The 21,838-nt window shown below is 31.2% G+C and overlaps 1 protein-coding gene across 2 annotated transcripts in view; it reads left to right on the forward strand.

Moving 5' to 3' along the window:
- The window catches only part of LOC145263605 (unconventional myosin-Id-like), a 461,413-nt gene that overhangs the window by 239,496 nt on the left and 200,079 nt on the right, over positions 1 to 21,838 (forward strand). For both annotated transcript variants that reach the window (XM_080120445.1, XM_080120446.1), the window contains one exon: positions 14,409 to 14,502. In XM_080120445.1, coding sequence (XP_079976571.1) covers positions 14,409 to 14,502 — 94 coding nt within the window. The remainder of the gene's footprint in view (positions 1 to 14,408; positions 14,503 to 21,838) is intronic.

Consider the following 21,838-nt stretch of genomic DNA (forward strand, 5'->3'; position numbering starts at 1 on the left):
TATATTATATTTTATTATATTATATGTTATTATATTATATTTTATTATATTATATTTTATTATATTTTATTATATTGTATTTTATTATATTTTATTATATTTTATTATATTATATTTTATTTTATTATATTTTATTATATTTTATTATATTATATTTTATTATATTATATTTTATTATATTATATTTTATTATATTATATTATATTATATTTTATTATATTATATTATATTATATTATATTTTATTTTATTATATTATATTTTATTATATTTTATTATATTATATTTTATTATATTATATTTTATTATATTATATTTTATTATATTATATTATATTTTATTATATTATATTATATTTTATTATATTTTATTTTATTATATTATATTTTATTATAATTTATTATATTATATTTTATTATATTATATTTTATTATATTATATTTTATTATATTATATTTTATTATATTATATTATATTTTATTATATTATCTATATATTACTAAAATTCTATGGATCTTGTATGTTTGCAATCAGATTTCCGGTTTTCAACATCCGGTTGCGCATGCGTAAATAGCAACGTCTTCAATCCGTTATTCCAATTCCGGAATTTTTATATCGCTTTTAATACAAACAATTTCATTTAATTTGATCAAATAGTTATTTATATATACAAATAATACATAGATTCATAGATAATTATAATATATATTATAAAATCTATTTATCTATGAATCTATTAATAATATGAAATATTACCCTATACAATTTATGGAAAGAAAACACCTCTCACTTTCCCTCTAATAGATTTCAACACTCCTACTCCCTCTGTTTTCGTTACGTACGCGAGAAATAGTTACGTGTATGTGTGAGAGAGAGAAAAAGGGAGCGATGTAAAACTGGATAGAGTTATCCCCCTTAACTAATGCAGACCTTTTTACTAGAGGGCGTTATTACAAAAAAATTTCTTTTTCTTCTTCCCCTGTTTTTTAAAGTCGTCTGCTTACATTTCCAAACAGAAAGCTGAATCGGCAAATGCACACATTTCTATTACATTAAATAGTGTTTTCCTTTACACAATGGGTACTGAACGTTATCTTAAATTAAATGAAAAAAGTTACATTTTATTTTCATTTTCTATTTAAAAAGCCATTATTAACATGTGGAGAGTGTTTTTTTTATTATTCTGTACTTTCAACTAACAATTTCATTTAAAAGATGATATATCAAAATTTGAATTTAACTATAATAAGGATTATGATACCTGTTCAGTGCATAAGTATGACCAACCACTTATAATTCAGTAACTGTAATTTAAAAAAAAATAACAATTATAATAAACAGAACGACTCATAGAAATCTATCTATATTCTTTTTTCATTTTAATATACTTTCATAGAAATGCTTCTGTTATGTAAAAAAAAACTATTTTCTTTATGCCACAAGTGTCACGCTCATACATGAATTCCATAGCTAATATAACGTACTGACCCAACGGGTCACGGGTGGTCTAGTATTATATTATATTTTATTATATTATATTTTATTATATCATATTTTATTATATTTTATTGTATTTTATTATATTATATTATATTTTATTATATTATATTTTATTATATTATATTTTATTATATTATATTTTATTATATTATATTATATTATATTTTATTATATTATATTTTATTATATTATATTTTATTATATTTTATTTTATTATATTATATTATATTATATTATATTTTATTATATTTTATTATATTATATTTTATTTTATTATATTTTATTATATTTTATTATATTTTATTATATTATATTATATTTTATTATATTATCTTTTATTATATTATATCTTATTATATTTTATTATATTATCTTTTATTATATTATATTTTATTATATTTTATTATATTATATTATATGATATTATATTTTATTATATTATATTATATTATATTTTATTATATTATATTTTATTATATTATATTTTATTATATTATATTATATTATATTTTATTATATTATATTTTATTATATTATATTTTATTATATTTTATTTTATTATATTATATTTTATTATATTATATTATATTTTATTATATTTTATTATATTATATTATATTTTATTATATTATATTATATTTTATTATATTATATTTTATTATATTATATTATATTATATTTTATTATATTATATTTTATTATATTATATTATATTATATTTTATTATATTATATTATATTTTATTTTATTATATTATATTTTATTATATTATATTTCATTATATTATATTTTATTATATTTTATTTTATTATATTTTATTATATTATATTTTATTATATTATATTTTATTATATTATATTTTATTATATTTTATTATATTATATTATATTATATTATATTTCATTGTATTATATTTTATTATATTATATTTTATTATATTTTATTATATTATATTTGATTATATTATATTTTATTTTATTATATTATATTTTATTATATTATATTATATTATATTATATCATATTTTATTATATTATATTATATTATATTATATCATATTTTATTATATTATATTTTATTATATTATATTTTATTATATTTTATTTTATTATATTATATTTTATTATATTATATTATATTTTATTATATTTTATTATATTATATTATATTTTATTATATTATATTATATTTTATTATATTATATTTTATTATATTATATTATATTATATTTTATTATATTTTATTATATTATATTTTATTATATTATATTTTATTATATTTTATAATATTATATTTTATTATATTATATTTTATTATATTATATTATATTATATTTTATTATATTATATTTTATTATATTATATTATATTATATTATATTATATTATATTATATTTTATTATATCATATGATATTTTATTATATTATATTATATTATATTTTATTATATTATATTTTATTATATTTTATTATATTATATTATATTATATTATATTTTATTATATTATATTTTATTATATTATATTATATTTTATTATATTATATTTTATTATATTATATTATATTATATTTTATTATTTTTTATTATATTATATTTTATTATATTTTATTATATTATATTATATTATATTTCATTGTATTATATTTTATTATATTTTATTTTATTATATTTTATTATATTATATTTGATTATATTATATTTTATTTTATTATATTATATTTTATTATATTATATTATATTATATTATATCATATTTTATTATATTATATTATATTATATTATATTTTATTATATTTTATTTTATTATATTATATTTTATTATATTATATTATATTATATTATATCATATTTTATTATATTATATTTTATTATATTATATTTTATTATATTTTATTTTATTATATTATATTTTATTATATTATATTATATTTTATTATATTTTATTATATTATATTATATTTTATTATATTATATTATATTTTATTATATTATATTTTATTATATTATATTATATTATATTTTATTATATTTTATTATATTATATTTTATTATATTATATTTTATTATATTATATTTTATTATATTATATTTTATTATATTATATTATATTATATTATATTATACTATATCTTAATGTATTATTTGTAAACATATCTTGAACATTTTCTTTGAACATTTTTCAAATCCCATTTTTCTCCGCTTTCATATGTATTTCCGCATCCCTTCTTTGCTGTTTCTGTATCCTGTCTTTTTTCTTAATTTATTAAGCTTTGTTCTTGGAATGTGCATTTAGATTAGGCACAGATAGAGAGTGGGAAAATTGTTGATAGTGGTTGTAGCTAGTCGGGTATTTTATGAAAGATTTTCTTTCAGAGCGGGGGGTATAGATTGGAGCTCAGACGAGCACTTACCGTGAAAATAACAATAAAGCAGAGACAAGCTCGCTACGTCTTTTCTGTGGGAAAGAGGTTGCAGGGAAGAGAAAAGGGCATCACTTACTAGATTTTAAAATCGGTTTTGAAGTCTATCAAGGTAAGATAGGGTATGCCAAGCAGTCCTGCTCAGATGTGGCAACATTATTCAATCCTAAGATGTACTTGGCTTTTATACAGGTAGAGGATTGCATCGACAGTGAGATACCTATTGGAGCAGTAGAATAGTCCAACCATTTTTTTTCCAGCGATCTTGGCAACAGATTTGATGCATATGTTCCATTTCAGATTAGAGTAAAGGTCAGTCCAAGAAGCTTTTCAAGACATGGAACTTCCCCAAGACGAGACCCATTCATTTCAATTGGGGCCAGATGGAGTCAGAGTGATTATGATGAAAAGAGAGAAGCTTAGTTTTAGATACATTAAAATTAATCAGCCGCCCCTTTTCCCCATTGCACCACGTGCTCAAGATCAGAAGAGAGAGAACCAGAATGATCTTGATCATTGTTGACCTTTGAAGTGTTCCCATAGATTGTGTTGTCGTCTGCATAAATGTCTACAAATGATCTAATGATTTTTCGTAACTTTTGGATATGTTATTAATTTCGACATGACAAAAAAATACATACCAACGTCACTTCTGTGGGAAAGAGGTTGCAGGGAAGACATCTCGCTGCCCAACTCCATAAATAGTATCCAACGATGGAGTACTGTTGCCATATCTGGGCAGGAGCTGCTAGAAGCAGCTTATCCTGCCTTGACAGAGTTCAAAATAGACTTCATAGCTTAATGGGGGATGCCCATTTCTCTTCCCTGCAACCTCTCTCCCACAGAAGAGACGTTGCGAGCCCATCTCTGCTTTATCGCTATTTTCATGACAAATGCTCATCTGAACTTCAATCTATGGTCCCCCCCCCTCGCCAAACTTTCACAAGAAACACTCGTCTAGCCAAAACCACTATCAATAATTTCGCATTCTTTATTTTTGCCTAAACCCAAATGTAGATTCCACGAACAAAGCTTCTTAGAACTTCACGCCTGTGGAATTCTCTTCCGGTTGCTTGCTTTCCAGCTAACTAACATCTGATTGTCTTCAAGTCCAACATAAACAAATTCTTGATGAACCGTCCCCCTAAGTAATCCAATTTACAAAATTCCCACTACTTATGTTTACTACGCTATAATCACATTGACTTATGTATACCCATTAAGCTTTATCCTTCAGTGGCCTCCGGGCCTTGATAAGTGGTAATTTATGTGTAAAAAAAAAAAAAAAAAAGAAAGTAGTAGCCCCTCACGATTAAGTGGCCCTGTGTATTGCTTGGGGTGAAACGTCACTAAAATAAAAATGAAAATAAAAAAAAGATAAAAAGGATCTCCTACTAGGTTTCGAACCCGGGTTTTGAACTCTATCAGTTCGAATGCCGCCATTTTAGACGTTTACCAATTCATCTGTTTAGTGTTTTCGAAATCTAATTCGATAAGAATTGGATAGATAATGGCAGCAGGGGGGGGGCATGGTCTTTGATGCAATTCTTTGGATTGAGAGAAGATTTTAGCTAAGAAATTGAGTGTCGGTAATTCTTTGGGAATCATACAATTGACGTGAGATCACATGGAATGGTAGTATTCAAGAATGATGAAGGAGGGGAAGAGAGGTAAGAAAAGAGAGAAAGGGAGAGGAAAGGGAAGCTAGAGAGGGAGGAGGGTAAGAGAAGAGAGAGAGGGAGAATGAAAGAAGGGGAGAGAGAGCGAGAGAGAGAGAGAGAAAGAGAGAGAGAGAGAGAAGGAGAGAGTAGCTGAGGTTTGGAAATAGATTTTGTGAGATAGAAGACAGGAAAAAATAAACGAGGGGGGGTGAATAAAGTGAAAGAAAGAGGTTTTTAAGAGCGTTGAATTTAGATTTTGCGAGAGAGAGAGAGAGGCGGGGAAGAGGATAAAAGAAGTGAAAAAAGAGAAAGAAAGAGAGACGAGGAGGGGAAATAGAGAGAGAAAGCGAGAGAGAGAGAGAGAGAGGGGAGAGTGAAAGAGGTGAGGAAAGACACGTAGAGGAGGAATGAGAAAGAAAGAGAGAATACCTAAACGCATTGGAAATAGCTTTTATGAGAAAACGAGAGACGAAGAGAGAGAGAGAGATAGAGAGTGTGTGTGTGTGTGTGAGAGAGAGTGAGAGAGAGAGAAAGAGAGAGAGAGAGGGGGGAGGGTGGCGCAGTGGATAAAGACATTTAGTTTCTACGGTTCCAGGTGAGCATAGTCTGAAGAGAGTGGTTTCAATCCTACACAAGCAGGCCAGAGAATTAATAAACCAAAACCTGGTAAGACGACGACAACTATGGAAGACAGTAATTACTGGGGATACAGTTACAAAACTCGGCATTCCTATCCCGTCACGATCATTAATCTGAAGAAGGCCAGATGATGAGTTAGTCGAAACGTAGTGAAGCAACAACCATGAAGATGAGAGTAACAGTCCACAAAAAGAACGAATGCACAAATCGTGAAGTGTCATTTCAAAGGATTAATTGTTGTTCCTGGCTTTTGGGCCGGGATCAAAGTGTAGTATCATCCTTTACTGACTGGCCGTACTTCCCCTGCCTGCACAACACCTAAAAGCTTTTGTCGAACTCTTGTCCTCCCTCCTTTGGGACAGAGGAAGACAATGGGTGAGCAGACAGGTCTGCTTCCAACGTCCGTGTGAGGAAGGTTTGGGAATGCCGGACTTGAAGTGTCATCGAGACGCCGAGAGGCATGCCTTCCTGAGCCACTACCTTCAAGAAGATCAACTGTGGCACCCCGCGATTACTGCCGCCTTCCCCGACCTCATTCTCGACCCCGCTATCGAGAGTTGTCGCAGGCCGCGGGGAGACTCAGCCTTCCTGAAAGAGTGCCGAGCCGCGCTAAAACGACTACCAAGGTCCAGCACCCTTGTGACTGCTACGAGGGATCTAGTAAGGGGGGCCGGTGACAACCCGCTATGCGCGCATTTGGGTTGGCAGCAGAGTGGGATCCACTCCGCGTGGAGCTGGGCGCCAGGTTCGAGTCATCTGAACAATTCGGAGTTCTCTCTAACCTGGTGATTGGCCCGAAATGCACTTCCACTTAACAACATGCAATGCAGTTCTGGGTTTTTGGAGTCGCCTGCTTGTCCTCGTTGTGGGACAACGGCCGTAGAAACAACTGATCACGCTTTCTTCGATTGCCGTGAACTCTGCCAGTACTGGTCGTATGTCAGCGATGTTACGGCTCGCATCGATCCCGAGCATCCTCGCCCAATTACCGTATCCAATGTCCTTGACAACATGAGACCGCTGTGGGACCGGGAAAGACAAATGGTCTACATTACGATCCTGGCCGTGGCGAGAATGGTGATTTGGACGTCGCGTCTGCAGGGTGGTCGGGGCGGGGTGCCTTTTTCTGATCAGGATCTGATCGCTTTCTTTAAACACCAACTACAGGTGAAGATCTGATGTGATAGAAGAAGGCTGCATCGTGCGGAATTTGACAGAAGATGAATACATGTAGCAAGTCTGTGTGTACGAAAAGGAGCCAAGTTTGAATACGTTTCCCCGCCTATCAAGCATAATCCATTTTCAGCCTCTTAGCTAGCCGAGTAAATGCTTCATCCCTCCCCAAGTAGGAAGCCTCCAAAATCCCCATCCCCTCCTATCTGCAATGTTTTCTTCTCACCCCTCACTCTAAATTTCACCTATCTTGAAGAGAAAGAAATGATCACTAACTCCCCATCCTTCACTCACAAAATTTTCTTTTTTCCATTTCGTCCCATCTATAGAGCATCCCCACTTAGAGACTGGCCTGCAGGAGCTCAGGTTCCTTTACAAACCAAGTGAAACAGACGGTCTATCAACTAGACGAGGTTGGGAGGGTCCTACTAACCACTTTTTTTTTTTTTTTCCCCGCCCTCGGCACAAATGAATTATCGTATCATCATTGTTATCTTTTTTGTTTTTACACGGAAATAAAAAAAATGTTTTAAACAATTGGGTGCCAAGTAGGACGTCCCTAAGTACGAAAGGGCAAATGCGGTATTATGGAGAAAGAAGATTCTAGCTAAGAGAAACTTTTGTTTAGTTCTAGAGTTACAAGGATGACCAACGACCCCCATCTGCCCCCCCCCTTTTTGAGTTGGCCTTGTGCCTAAGTTTTTTGTTCATGTTCTTTTTTTGCCTTAATAAAAGATTTAATATCTTAAAGTGTAGTATCAGTTCCGGCAGATACTGGAAGCAAAGACCATATGTGGGGGCAACCCCACATATAAGATCTTGGTCAATGTAGGGGCAACCCTTCATACCAATTGTTACTATCCGACTCCCATACTCCCTGGGAAGTTGGTCCCCATTTCCCTTCACTCCGCACATTAAAAAACGGCCTTGTGCCTAATTTGCTCGTGGGGGGGGGGCAAATAAACACCCTATTGTACTTGGCCTTCGGGCCGGAATCAAAGTGTAGTATCTGTTCTGCAGATGCTGCACTTAAGATAATTTGTACCAGTCAATGGAGGGGAAACCCTCTATACTGGGACAATTATTATTTTTGGTAACCAGAGTGCCCCCATTTTTCCTACTTTTAGGGGAGCTGGTTTTTTACCCCACATTAAAAACGGCCTTGTGCCTAACTTGCTTTGGGGGGGGAAGCAAATAAATAAATACAATAAATAAATAAATGACATCAACGTCTTTCAACCGTAGTCAAAACGATGGAGTTCACACACTAACGGAAGATATCCCAGTCCTGCGTGACTGCTTCTAAATATTGGCATCCTTTGCAATGACATCTGGGTAGGCGAGCGTTCTACTTCAGAAGTGAGTGACAGTAGTAATAGTAGTTGTAGTAGTAGTATTAGTAGTAGTTGTAGCAGTAACAGTAGTAATAACAGTAGCTATAGTAGTAGTAGTAGTAGTAGCAGTAATAGCAGTAGGAGCAGTGGCAGTAGTAGTAGCAGAAGCATTGTAGTAGTAGCAGTAATAGTAGTAGCAGTAGTAGTAGAAGTAGTAGTAGCAATAGTAGTAGTAGGAGTAGTAGTAGTAGAAGCAGTAGTAGCAATAGTAGTAGTAATAGTAGTAGCAGTAGTAGTATTGCAATAGTTCAGTAGTAGCAGTAGTAGTAGGAGTAGGATTAGTAGAAGCAGTAGTAGTATTGGCAGTAGTTCAGTAGTAGCAGTAGGAGTAGCAGTAGTAGTAGCAGTAGGAGTAGGAGTAGGAGCAGCAGTAGGAGTAGCAGTAGGAGTAGCAGTAGGAGTAGGAGCAGCAGTAGGAGTAGTAGGACAGTCGCATGATCCTTTTCAAATCTAATGTGAAGAAATTCCTGCTAAGTGGTTATCTAAATTAATTGAGCCCTATTCAAGTTCAACCATTTCTGATCATGTTGTCTCCCCACCTACGTAACACTTATTAACTCTTATACTAGAGGGGTCACCGCTTTAATAAGCAATGACCCCCCCACCCACTCCCCCCGAAGTTAAAAAAATTTGCTTTTCTACCTTTAATTCCCACTCTTTATTTCTTACTCTCTTTCTATTTTTTGTTTCCCCTTCTCTTTCTTTCTTTCATTCTTTCTCTTTTTCTTTCTTTTCTCTTTCTTTTTTCTTTCTATCTTTTTTCTTTCTTTCTGTTTCTCTTTTTCTTTTTCTTTCTTTTTGTTTGTTTGTTTCTTTCTTTCTCTTTCCCTTTCCTTTCTTTCTTTCTTTTTCTTTCTTCCTGTTTCTCTCTTTCTTTTTCTTTCTTTTTGTTTGTTTGTTTCTTTCTTTTTCCGTTTCCTTTCTTTCTTTCTGTTTATCTCTTTCTTTTTCTACCTTTTCCTTTTTTCTTTCTTACTTTCTTTTTCTTTCTTTTTTCTTTCTCCCTCTTTCTTTCTTTCTTTTTCTCTCTCTCTTTCTTTCTTTCTTTCTTTCTAACTCTCTCCGTATACCTCCCCTTCTCTTTCTATCTCTCTGTCTCTGTCTCTCTCCATTTCTCTCGCTTTATATATCTATTTCTTTTTCTTTCGCTTATTCTCTGTCTCTCAGTGCGTGGGAAAACATCAGCAGCAACAAAGGATGGCTGGCTTGCGAAGTGATTAACAACATCAGCAGTAGCCGAAAAAGCGCATATAAAAATTAGGAAGTGTGCGCGAAAAGAAAATGAAAAAAGATAAAAAGAACTGTGTGTGCTCCGGAGACAAAGTAAATGGAGGTGTAAAAGCAAAGGTGAAAATTGACTGGCTGTGGCCGGCATGCAGTCAGAAGAAGGAGAAACGGGATCAGGCTGAAATAGACATGTGGCAGCAAGAAATTTTGAAGTGCTGAAAATAACAGTAATAAAAACGTTTGTTAAAAAAGAAAAAATGCCGACCCCTATTTCATTTATTTATTTATTTCCTCTTTTTTTTTTTTGTAAAGGCAACGATACATAGTCCTCACATTCTATGAGCGATGTTTCTGGCAAAAGGGAAAGAATTGCTGTTTTTTTTTTAGCTGAAATCTATCCATATAACCTTATAGTTGGTTAACTTTTGACTCTGAAGTTACATTTTGTTTTTTTACTTGTATCAAGTGGCTTCATGCCTTGTCTGGAGCGATTTCCATAAAAAAAATCTCTCTGTAATTCTCAGTCTTTATTTTTCTCGCTTTCTCCCTTTTTAATGCTTTCTCTTTTTTTTTATCGATCTTTCTCTCATAATCCATCTTGTCCTCCCCCCTTTCCCCTATCTCTCTCTTTTCGAAATCAAACATTCAGTTTTTTTTTATTGAATTAAATTTTCGAAAAGGCAAATTAGGAAGTGTGCGCGAGAAGAAAAAGGCAAAAAAAAAAAAGAAAAAGGACAAAATGTGCTCGGGGGAGAAAGAAAGTCGACGTTGAAGAAAATTGACGAGCAAATGTGAAGGCAAATGTCAAGGGTCAATTATTTTCATTGAAAGCCTAAGTGAATACTTTAATTTTTTTATCAGCTCTCTTCTCCGCTGTTGTCTGGGGGGGGGGGGGGAATCAACCGATCGGAAATCTGAAAGCTTCGTATTTATAAATAATCCCAATCTATTTTGATTTCGTTTCTTATTTTGGTATGGCTGCCGCTGTTATTAATAGAAACGCAAGGCCACTTGCCAGCGGGACGAAACTGTCGACATTTTGTATTTATGGACGCGATTAAATTATGTTGAGTCAGCTAAACTCTAAGGTCAATTTAATGAACTAACATTTGTGTTAATGCTTTATCTAATTACTATGAAATTAAATTAAACAAGGGGAATAACTCTGAATTTGTAATCGAAGAATATAAAAAGAGTTGTTTTTATTACAACTAAAATGTCATTTCTTTTTCTGTATCTATCTATATATCTATAAAAGTGAAACTGTATGTGTGTCTGTGTGTGTGTGTACAGGGTTTGTATTACTGTACACATAGATTCGAAAAAGTTGTCAAAAAAACAAATATATAACAAATAAATGTTATCAAAGGCAAGATAAATTACTTTTCTACCAAACTGGATATCATTTTCGTGTTTTTATTCAATTTAACATGTTTATTCAGCTCGAAAAGCATACAGTGTTTACCGATGTATTGGAAAATTCAAAATGGCGGCCAACTCTCTCTTTAACAGGGTAAGTTCGGGAAAAGGTGTTATAAATAATAAACTAGACAAAATACTATTAAAAAACCACCGAATATATGTCAAGTTATGTCACGGTAACATTGAGCAAATTTCTAACAGTATTTTGTCGAGTTTATTATTTATTACACCTTTTTCCGAACTTACCGTGTTAAAGAGAGAGTCGGCCGCGATTTTGAATTTTCCAATACATCGGTAAACACTGTATGCTTTTCGAGCTGAATAAACATGTTAAATTGAATAAAAACACGAAAATGATATCCAGTTTGGTAGAAAAGTAATTTATCTTGCCTTTGATAACATTTATTTGTTATATATTTATTTTTTGACAACTTTTTCGAATCTATGTGTACAGTAATACAAACTCTGTGTACATTTCCCTACCAAATTACTCTGTCAATTTTCAGTCTGCAGACTCGAGATTTGACATTTGATTTAATTTGAATAAAATAAAATGCGTATCAATAAAATACCATTCAAACATTCGATTTTTTTTTTACTGAATTAAATTTTTCTACCTTTATCATTCATCACATCTCGTATCACGTGATATCTCCCCCCCCCTTTTTTTCCTTTATTTTATAAAAAGGCAAAGGTTACGAGTCAATTATTTTCATTGAAAGCCTAAGTGAATACTTTAATTTTTTTATCAGCTCTCTTCTCCGCTGTTGTCTGGGGGGGGGGGGAATAAACCGATCGGAAATCTGAAAGCTTCGTATTTATAAATAATCTCGATCTATTTTGGTTTCGTTTCTTATTTTGGCATGGTCGCCACTTATTAATAGAAACGCGAGGCCATTTGCCAGCGGGATGCAACTGCCGACATTTTGTATTTATGGACGCGATGAAATTATGTTGAGTAAGCTAAACTCTAAGGTCAATTTAATGAACTAACATCTGTGGTAATGCTTTATTTAATTACTGTGAAATTGAATTAAGCAAGTGGAATAGCTCTTAATTTTAATCGAAGAATATAAAAAGAGTTATCTTTCTTACAACTAAAATGTCATTTCTTTTTCTGTATCTATCTATATATATAAAAGCGAAAATGTATGTATGTATGTATGTATGTATGTATGTATGTATGTACGTGTGTTCGCTTTTTCTGTATGTCAACAAAAGGCTTTTTTTCAGAGAAGCGGTCGCTTGCTTCACAACTTTTTAAAACTTTTTATATCACATATAAATCGTAATATCTCACAGTTAACAACGAAGCTCGCCTGTCTATTTAATTTGCTCGATTTCGGGAAGATAAATATTCAATATTTGTCGCTCGCCGCATGTGGGTTAGTCTTTTTCCTATAACATCTTGGGGGGGGGCGTTTAGCAGTAAATGAATACTATCCCGCAGTCAAACTTGACCTCAATAACTCATTAAAACGGGCACCTGCCAAATCCATGTAATTAAATAAATTCAAACGTGTTTCTGTTAGCATGTCGCGGTGGGGCAATGTTTAACGTCGCACGTTTTTTTTATTTCCACATTTTAATTTACAACTTTGTCTCAAGGGTTCGGGTTCGATCCTCATACTTACTTTTTTTTTAAACCCCCCCCCACACCTCCAAACACCCGGGCAACGCCGGGTACCCCTCGCTAGTATATCTATAAAAGTGAAATTACGTGTCTGTCTGTGTGTATACATTTCCCTATCAAATTACTCTTTATTATTATTTTGCTGCTTTTTCTCCAAAGAAGACACGATGCAACAAAATTTGTAAGGATACTATAGTAGGGAGTTGAGCAGCAAGATGTCTGTTTACATTAAACTTGAACTTCTGCATGTCAGTACAGTTAAGGAAACAGGGATCCAGGAGGGAATTCCAAACTCTAGCAGTTCGTGGGAAAAAAATTATTTGAGTAAAAGGCATCTACAAATCTCTATGGTATAGGGGCTGGGATTTTACTGCGTGTTGGGTTAATGCTTTATCTAATCACTGTGAAATTAAATGAAACAAGTGAAATAGCTGTTAATTTGTAATCGAAGAATAGCAAAAAAGTTGTCGCTCTTCCAACTAAAATGTTATTTCTTTTTCTGTATAAGCATTTTTTTTTAATAAAGGTCAAACAATTCAAAATTCCGCTATTATATAAAAAGGAACTTTGTCTGTATGTCAGAGAGTCCGTTCCCTATGGACTCCTAAACGGTCGGGCCGATTTTTTTTTTAGAAATTACACACAAATATACTTTATATGCCTCGCAGTGTTTTTTTGATAGGTTGGTAATTAAAAATAATGAGCTAAAATAATTTTGCAACAATTTTTTTATTGCAAAGAAGATACGACTATAATAAAATTGACTAGGCAGAATCAAATATCGATTTGTGAAATATATTTGCCAGCGGGATGTAATTGCCGACATCTTGTATTTATGAACACAATGAAATTATATTGAGAGTTTAATACCTGAGAGGATTTAACGAACTAACACCTGGACGGTGTGTTACTGCTTCATCTAATTACTGTGAAATCGATTTAAGCAAGGGGAATAACTCTTAATTTTTAATTGAAGAATATAAAAAAGAGTTGTTTCCCTTAAAACTAAATGTTATTTCTTTTTCTATATAAGTTTATAAAAATGATTAAGCAATTAAAAGTTATAAACGGAATAGAACTGCCGCCATTTTTCTTTTTATTTTATTCTCTTTCTTTCTCTTTATCTCAGCCCCCTTTTCTCCTTCTTTGATCTCCCTCTCTTTTATTCTATATCTCCCCCTCTCTCTCTCTTTCTATCCCCCTCTCTTACTGCTTATTATGTATTTATTTACTTACTCGCCTCTCGCTAATATTCAATAATTCATTGAAACGAAGAAAGAAAGAATATTTTTTCAATATTTAATCAATTCAAATTTCTTTTTTCTGTTCACGTTTTTTAGGTGAAAGTGGATCTGGCAAAACTGAAGCCTCTAAGATCATCATGCGATACATTGCCGCCGTGACCAACATTGGGGGACAAAAGGAAGTCGAAAGGTAAGCATGACAAGTTTGCAGCACTGAACATTCACGACCTAGGTCTTCCTGCTAGTATATATATATATATATATATATATATATATATATATATATATATATATATATATATATATATATATATGTGTGTGTATGTATGTGTATATATACATATATATATACATATGTATATATACATATATATATACATATGTACATATACATCTATATATACATATGTATATATACATATATATATACATATATATATATACATACATATATATATATATGCATATATATACATACATATATATACATATACATACATATATATACATATATATACACATATATATACATATACATATATATACATATACATATATATACATATATATACATATATATATACATGCATGCATATACATATATATACATAAAAGAGTAATAAAAATTGAACATTCCAATGAATAGTAGACACTTACACGCTTCCACCCCTTGGAAACACTTCAAATAAACTACGAAAATGCTATCTTTACATCTCCAACACATTTGAAACTAATTTCTGACGAGGACGCTTCACAGAACGTCTGAAACGCGTTAAAAACGATTTCAATGATTTAAAAACATTATTACGATGATCTAAACATAATTCTCAATGAAAAACCAAGACACGGAATAATAAAATAATGTTAAAAAATACACATTGTTGGTGACTACTCCCTTATTTAAATATATATATATATATATATATATATATATATATATATATATATATATATATATATATATATATATATATGAAGAATCCCGAAAGGATGAAACACTAGTGTCTGTAGGTATTTAATTATTATAATAAAAAAATAATTATATATATATATACATATATATATATATATATATATATATATATATATATATATATATATATATATATATTAATGATTGGACGATTCCAATATTTTTCCCGATTCCGATACAATTACCGATTCCGATTCTTTATAAATCTCTAAATATTTAACTATAAAGTGTTAATTTGTCTCCATTTCTGTAAGACCACATCTTAAATGTGCCTATGTTTTCTCAAACGTAAAAACACACTTGTGAGGGGTTGATCCAGAGATTTAGTTTTTCTAGAAGTTTAAATCAATAAATATTGATTATTTTATTATTACTACAAGCAGTGGAAGATTTTTCTGAAACCAAAATTAAATAAAAAAAGATAATTCAAGGAATTGATTTTAGCATCGAAAAATAGGCTCAAATTTTTCCGATACCCGATTCCGATACACCAAAAAGCTAAGATTTTTCCGATTCCCGATTCGGATTAATCCTTCCAACACTAATATATATATATATTATTCTTTATATAAATATAGTCATATCTTGCTATGATGTGCAGACCATTTCAATCATATTTGATTTTATCAGGCAAGAAAAATTAAAATGCAAAAATTAAAAAGGTTCCAGACCTTTTCAAATTTTTTAATTTCTTTGCTTTTTTTATTTTTGAATTTTAATTTTTCTTACCTAATGAAATCAAATATGATTGGAACGGTCTGCACATCGTAGCAAGATATGACTGTGTTTACATAAGGAATAATAAAACAAATATAATTTGCTCTCTTTGATTGAGCACTATCAACGACACTTGTCGAAATTCAATTATACTTGATTTTTGGATATCTTTCTACCTGGAATATATATATATATATATATATATATATATATATATATATATATATATATATATATATATATATATATATATTCCAGGAAAAATGTCTTTACCGATGAAAGATAAATTAAAATAACGGTTTCGATTATCGATTATCGGTAATCATGGAGAGTATTCTGAGACAAAATTTAACTAAGATCGCTCCCAGACTTATACACTAAAGTTCTGTAAATTTTAAAGAAAATCTGTTCAGCCGTTTCGGAGTCTTTAAGGAAAGAACTCACACACAGGAACAAAGTTGCATTTATATATATATATATATATATATATATATATATATATATATATATATATATATATATATATATATATTACGTGGCATTATATTACGTGGCATTATATATTAAGTGGCATATTTTCTCTCCTCAAAATTTGAAAAGGTCTGGAACCTTTTTAATTTTTGTACTTTGATTTTTATTGCCTGATGAAATCAAATATCATTGAAACGGTCCGCACATCGTAGCAAGATATGACTGCATCTACATAAAGAATAATAAAAAAATATATAATTTGCTCTCTTTGATTGAGCACTATCAAAGACCCTTGTTGAAATTCAATTATACTTGATTTTTGGATATCTTTCTACCTGGAATATATATATATATATATATATATATATACATATATATATATATATATATATATATATATATATATATATATATATATAATCAGCAGTCTCCTTCATTCTTGGACAGACTATCGATACCCACAAAGGCCTGCTTGCGCATGAAATTTTTGTAGCAGGAGGTGCGCAATCTCCAACCACACCTTTCCTGAGTGGACATTATTAAATACCAGTGGCAAGTGAAGTGTCTGTACAGGACGACTGGAAACAAATGCCGAGATAAGCGGAGAGCACATACAGCGCCTAGAATTCCCAAATGGTTACCCATCTGATATTAACCAGGCTCAACGTTGCTTAACTTCAGTGATCTGAGATATATATATATATATATATATATATATATATATATATATATAAAAGTTTTACATTTGGATTTTACCGTCACTGGATTTTTTTATCTTCCACCAGACTATCCATTCATATGTAATCACCTTTTTCTTTACCATATTCCCTCTGCTTAACTTATTTTGTTTTCAAGTAAGATCTTTGACTTATTTGTTGTTTCATCAAATACTTCTGCATGCAAAATCCGATCCCGCATTTTGCTAATTCCTACCCTCTGATGAGAAGGAGAGTATTTCTTCGAAACTCCGCGGATTAAGGACTATCCATTTATCTAGTGTTTCCTTTTCAGATAAAATATGTTTTTAACTCATTTCAAAGTGTTTTTTAACATATTTTATTAATTGTTTGCTCATATATATATATATATATATATATATATATATTTATATGATTGAAAAATCTTATTATTGAAAATGTATTCAATTTTTCAAAAAACGTACAAACCTGTAAAGAAGGATGACAAAATTTTAATTATCCGACAAAGAGTACAAATAAACAAGAAAGCCCTTATTCCATGGAGTTTCGAAAAATGCAATTCTTCTCATCAGAGGAAAGAGGTTTGCAAAATGTACAATACATTTTGCAGGTTAATGCATTGAAAGAAACTAGAAATATGAAATGAATCATATTTGCATAAAAAAAGTTAGTAAACAGTGACAGTTTATAGGGAGTCAAAGAGATTAAGAAAACAGGAAACGGAAAAAAGGGGACAAAAAAGATATGGTAAAAATCCAATGAAAAAGACGGCAAACTCCCAAACAGGATGAATCCCAAATGCAAAATATATACAGTAGAACCCCGGGATACGGTAGCCCCCACGACGTGAACACCCTCGACAGACCCGACAAGCTGCAAAATCCCACCCCCACACTGTAGAGATCCCTAGATGTAAAAGATCTTTCTACTCCAGTAGTTTCTTCCCCAGAACCGCTAGACTTTGGAATTCCATTCCAGGTCACTGCTTCCCCAACTGTACTGACATGCATAAGTTCAAGTGCAACGTGAACCAATATCTCGCTGCCCTAATCCCTACATAGTTCCCCAGTAGATGTTTCCCTTGATAGTAGCCCCCTACACCAAAGTGGCAATGTGCCTTGTTTGGGGTGAAAATGTAATAAAAAAAAAAATAAATATAAATCTGAACATTCACGAACCATTCAATTAATATCTGTTATATATTATCAAATGTTATTGTGATTCCTTTTAGGGTTGCGAGACAATACTACTGTCAGAAGAAAAGCAAGACACCCCCTTCCCTTCGCTAGTCTGTGGGAGACCCTTGAGCATGGTTGAGAACCCACTTAACCCCACCCTCACTCCCCACCCCCTAATAATGGTACGGTGAGGTCATGGAAAGCAGGTGACAGATGTAATACAAAAGCAAACAGAAATAATTTTGTTCATGGTTTCGTATTTCGTTGTGCTGAGCAGACGACACCTCGTCTATTATGGGCACTGCTCGGACAGAAAGAAACTGCAACCTATTGTCTGTACAAATGCAAAGAAAGCTATAGCAATGCATCAAATTCTTTATTCGTGAACCAGCGTGGACAGAGTTCTGAATAGGAACACCTTGCTCGGTAAGGATTACCATGATGCACGGGTGACATCTGATCGCCATTAAACTACTCTCCGACAACCACGAAAGAATAACAGGAAAGATCGTGGATAGAAAAAAGCAAAGAATGGCAGCGAAAAACATACATTGATAGTCTGAACACCTTGATAACATCAAAAATGATGAACAACAATGAATTCATGAATGCCGCGAGGAAGAGAGATTTTTTTTTTTTTACATAGGCATCACCACATTATCAAGGCCAAGAGGCCACTCAAGGATAAGGGTTAAAGAGTGTACAGTAGAAATTGGACATTATAGTAATCATTAGTAATGAAAATTTGGTAAAGTTGATAACTTATATGGAACGGCTCATCAAGAACTTATTTACGTTAGACTTGAAGACAACCATATTGTAGTCAGCCGGAAAGCAGGAAAACGGAAGACAATTCCACAGGCGTGCAGTTCTAAGAAAAAAGCTTTGTTCATGGAATCTACGTTTAGGTTTAGGCACAGATAAAGAGTGGGGGGAATTATTGATAGTGTTTACAGCTAGACGAGTGTTTCTTGTGAAAGTTTGGCGAGGGGGGACCATAGATTGAAGCTCATTCAAACACTTTCCATGAAAATAACGATACAACAGAGACAAACTCGCAACATCTCTTCTGTGAGATAAAGGTTGCAAGGAAGAGAAAAGGACATCTCCTACGAGGCTACGAAGTCTATTTTGAACTCTATCAAGGCAGGCCAAGTCCTTTCTAGCAGCTCCTGCCCAGATGTGGCAACAGTATTCCATCCTTGGACGTACCTGGCTCTTATATAGATAGAGAATAGCATCAGCAGTGAGATATCTACCGGATCGATAGAAAGATTCCACCATTTTTCCAGCGGCCTTGGCAACAGATTTGATGTACGTGTTCCATTTAAGATCAGGAGTAATGGTCAAGCCAAGAAGCTTGTCAAAACTTGAGGCCTCCTGAAGATGAGAGCCATTCATTTCAATTGATGTCAGATGTGGATCAGAATGTTGATGATGTAAAGAGAGAAGCTCGGTTTTAGATGCACCAAAAGTAACCAGCCATTCTTTACCCCATTGTACTGATAGATAGATAGATGGAGAGACATAGCCATCAGTGCCTGTACCAAGCAGGGCACCACTTGAATGAAATATATGGTTCATTTAGTCCTCACATTCATCACGTTTTAATAATAATAATAATATTCTAGAAGTGTAAGCCATTTTGAGTTTCAGAACAGTTTCAGATGGTTCGCTGTTACACACAAGTCCTGGGAGTTGACTTGTTTGTAGTAGACAGTTCCACAGAACAAAATATTCTTACCGTGTCGAAACCCGGGAAAAGAACATGTGAAATTGCTCCAGAAAAGGTTTAATAATTATGAAGCAATTCTGGTTTCTGATTGGTTGGTAGCAGAACGTGAATTAATTTGATTCGTCAGTTCTTAGCAGCACCGTTTATAAATAGAATCGTCCGACTGTGTGGGATCATACCCCATTACTCTCAAAATATTGCAATAATTAATTATTAATAACAATCTAAATTTCAGTAACGACCAATGGTCGCTACCAACGAGAAATCAATGGTAAACATCTATTGCGATAATGCAAAATAATTTGCAAAGGTTATTGAAAGAGATGGTGAGTGCTGTAACCCAAACTGAGGAATGGAGCTGTGGGTTTTTTTGTTGGGCAGGGCGGCAATCATCTGCAAAGATAAAACAATATATATATATATATATATATATATATATATATATATATATATATATATACGAGCAAACAGTTAATAAAACATGTTAAAAAACACTTTGAAAAAGAGTTAAAAACATTTAATCTGAAAAGGAAACACTAGATAAGTGGATAGTCCTTAATCTGCGGAGTTTCGAAGAAATACTCACCTTCTCATCAGAGGGTAGGAATTAGCAAAATGCGGGATCGGATTTTGCATGCAAAAGTATTTGATGAAACAATAAGTAAGTCAAAGATCTTACTTGATAACAAAAAAATGAAGCAGAGGGAATATGGTGAAGAAAAAGGTGATTACATTGAATGGATAGTCTGGTGGAAGATAAATAATCCAGTGACGGTAAAATCTAAATGTATAACTTCAAGAAAGTTAATTGAATTTCCATTTGCACAAGTAAAATCCAAGGAAATCCCGTAATTGGAAGAAGATGGTCCAAAATAATCCAAAGGCAGAAATCCATGGAATAATTCACAAAAATGTGTACAAGGAAAAAAAAGAAAAAATTCCAATAATATTAATAAAAGAAAAATAAGATATGCTTTTCACTCTACTTCCGAGACATAAATATAAATAAAAAAAGATCACTGAAGAAGAAGAGGAGAAAAATATTAAATGGGGATTGAATTAAATATAAAATAGAAAAACAAATGTTAAAATGACCCAGACAGGAAATGTTAAAAGGCGCGAAAAAATATATAGGGCAAAATAATATAGGTCAACTGAAATAATAAAAATTACAATTAAATTTACCAAAATGATCTAAGATGGTAAAACTAAAGTATATTATAAATATTAAAGAATTAATATTTATAAAGTAATCTCAACAAGATGTAAAAACTCGATAAAACTAAATAGGAGATAGAGTTTATAATAAGAGCAAATAGTTAATAAAACGTTAAAAAACACTTTGAATACATATACATATATATACATATATATATATATACACATATACATATATATATATATATATATATATATACATATATATATACATATATATATAAGAGCAAATAGTTAATAAAACATGTTAAAAAACACTTTGAAAAAGAGTTAAAAACATATTTAATCTGAAAAGGAAACACTTAATAAGAGGAAAGTTCTTAATCCGCGGGGCTTCGAAGAAATACTTTCCTTCTCATCAGAGGGTAGGAATTAGCAAAATGCGGGATCGGATTTTGCATACAAAAGTATTTGATGAAACTGCAAGTAAGTCAAAGATCTTACTTGATAACAAAAAGTGAAGCAGAGGGAATATGGTGAAGAAAAACGTGATTTCACATGAATGGATAGTCTGGTGAAAAGTAAATTATCCAATG

The sequence above is a fragment of the Euprymna scolopes genome, chromosome 39 (genome assembly GCF_053919585.1).
Source record: "Euprymna scolopes isolate OS-2025 chromosome 39, ASM5391958v1, whole genome shotgun sequence".
NCBI classification, from domain to species: Eukaryota; Metazoa; Mollusca; class Cephalopoda; order Sepiida; family Sepiolidae; genus Euprymna; species Euprymna scolopes.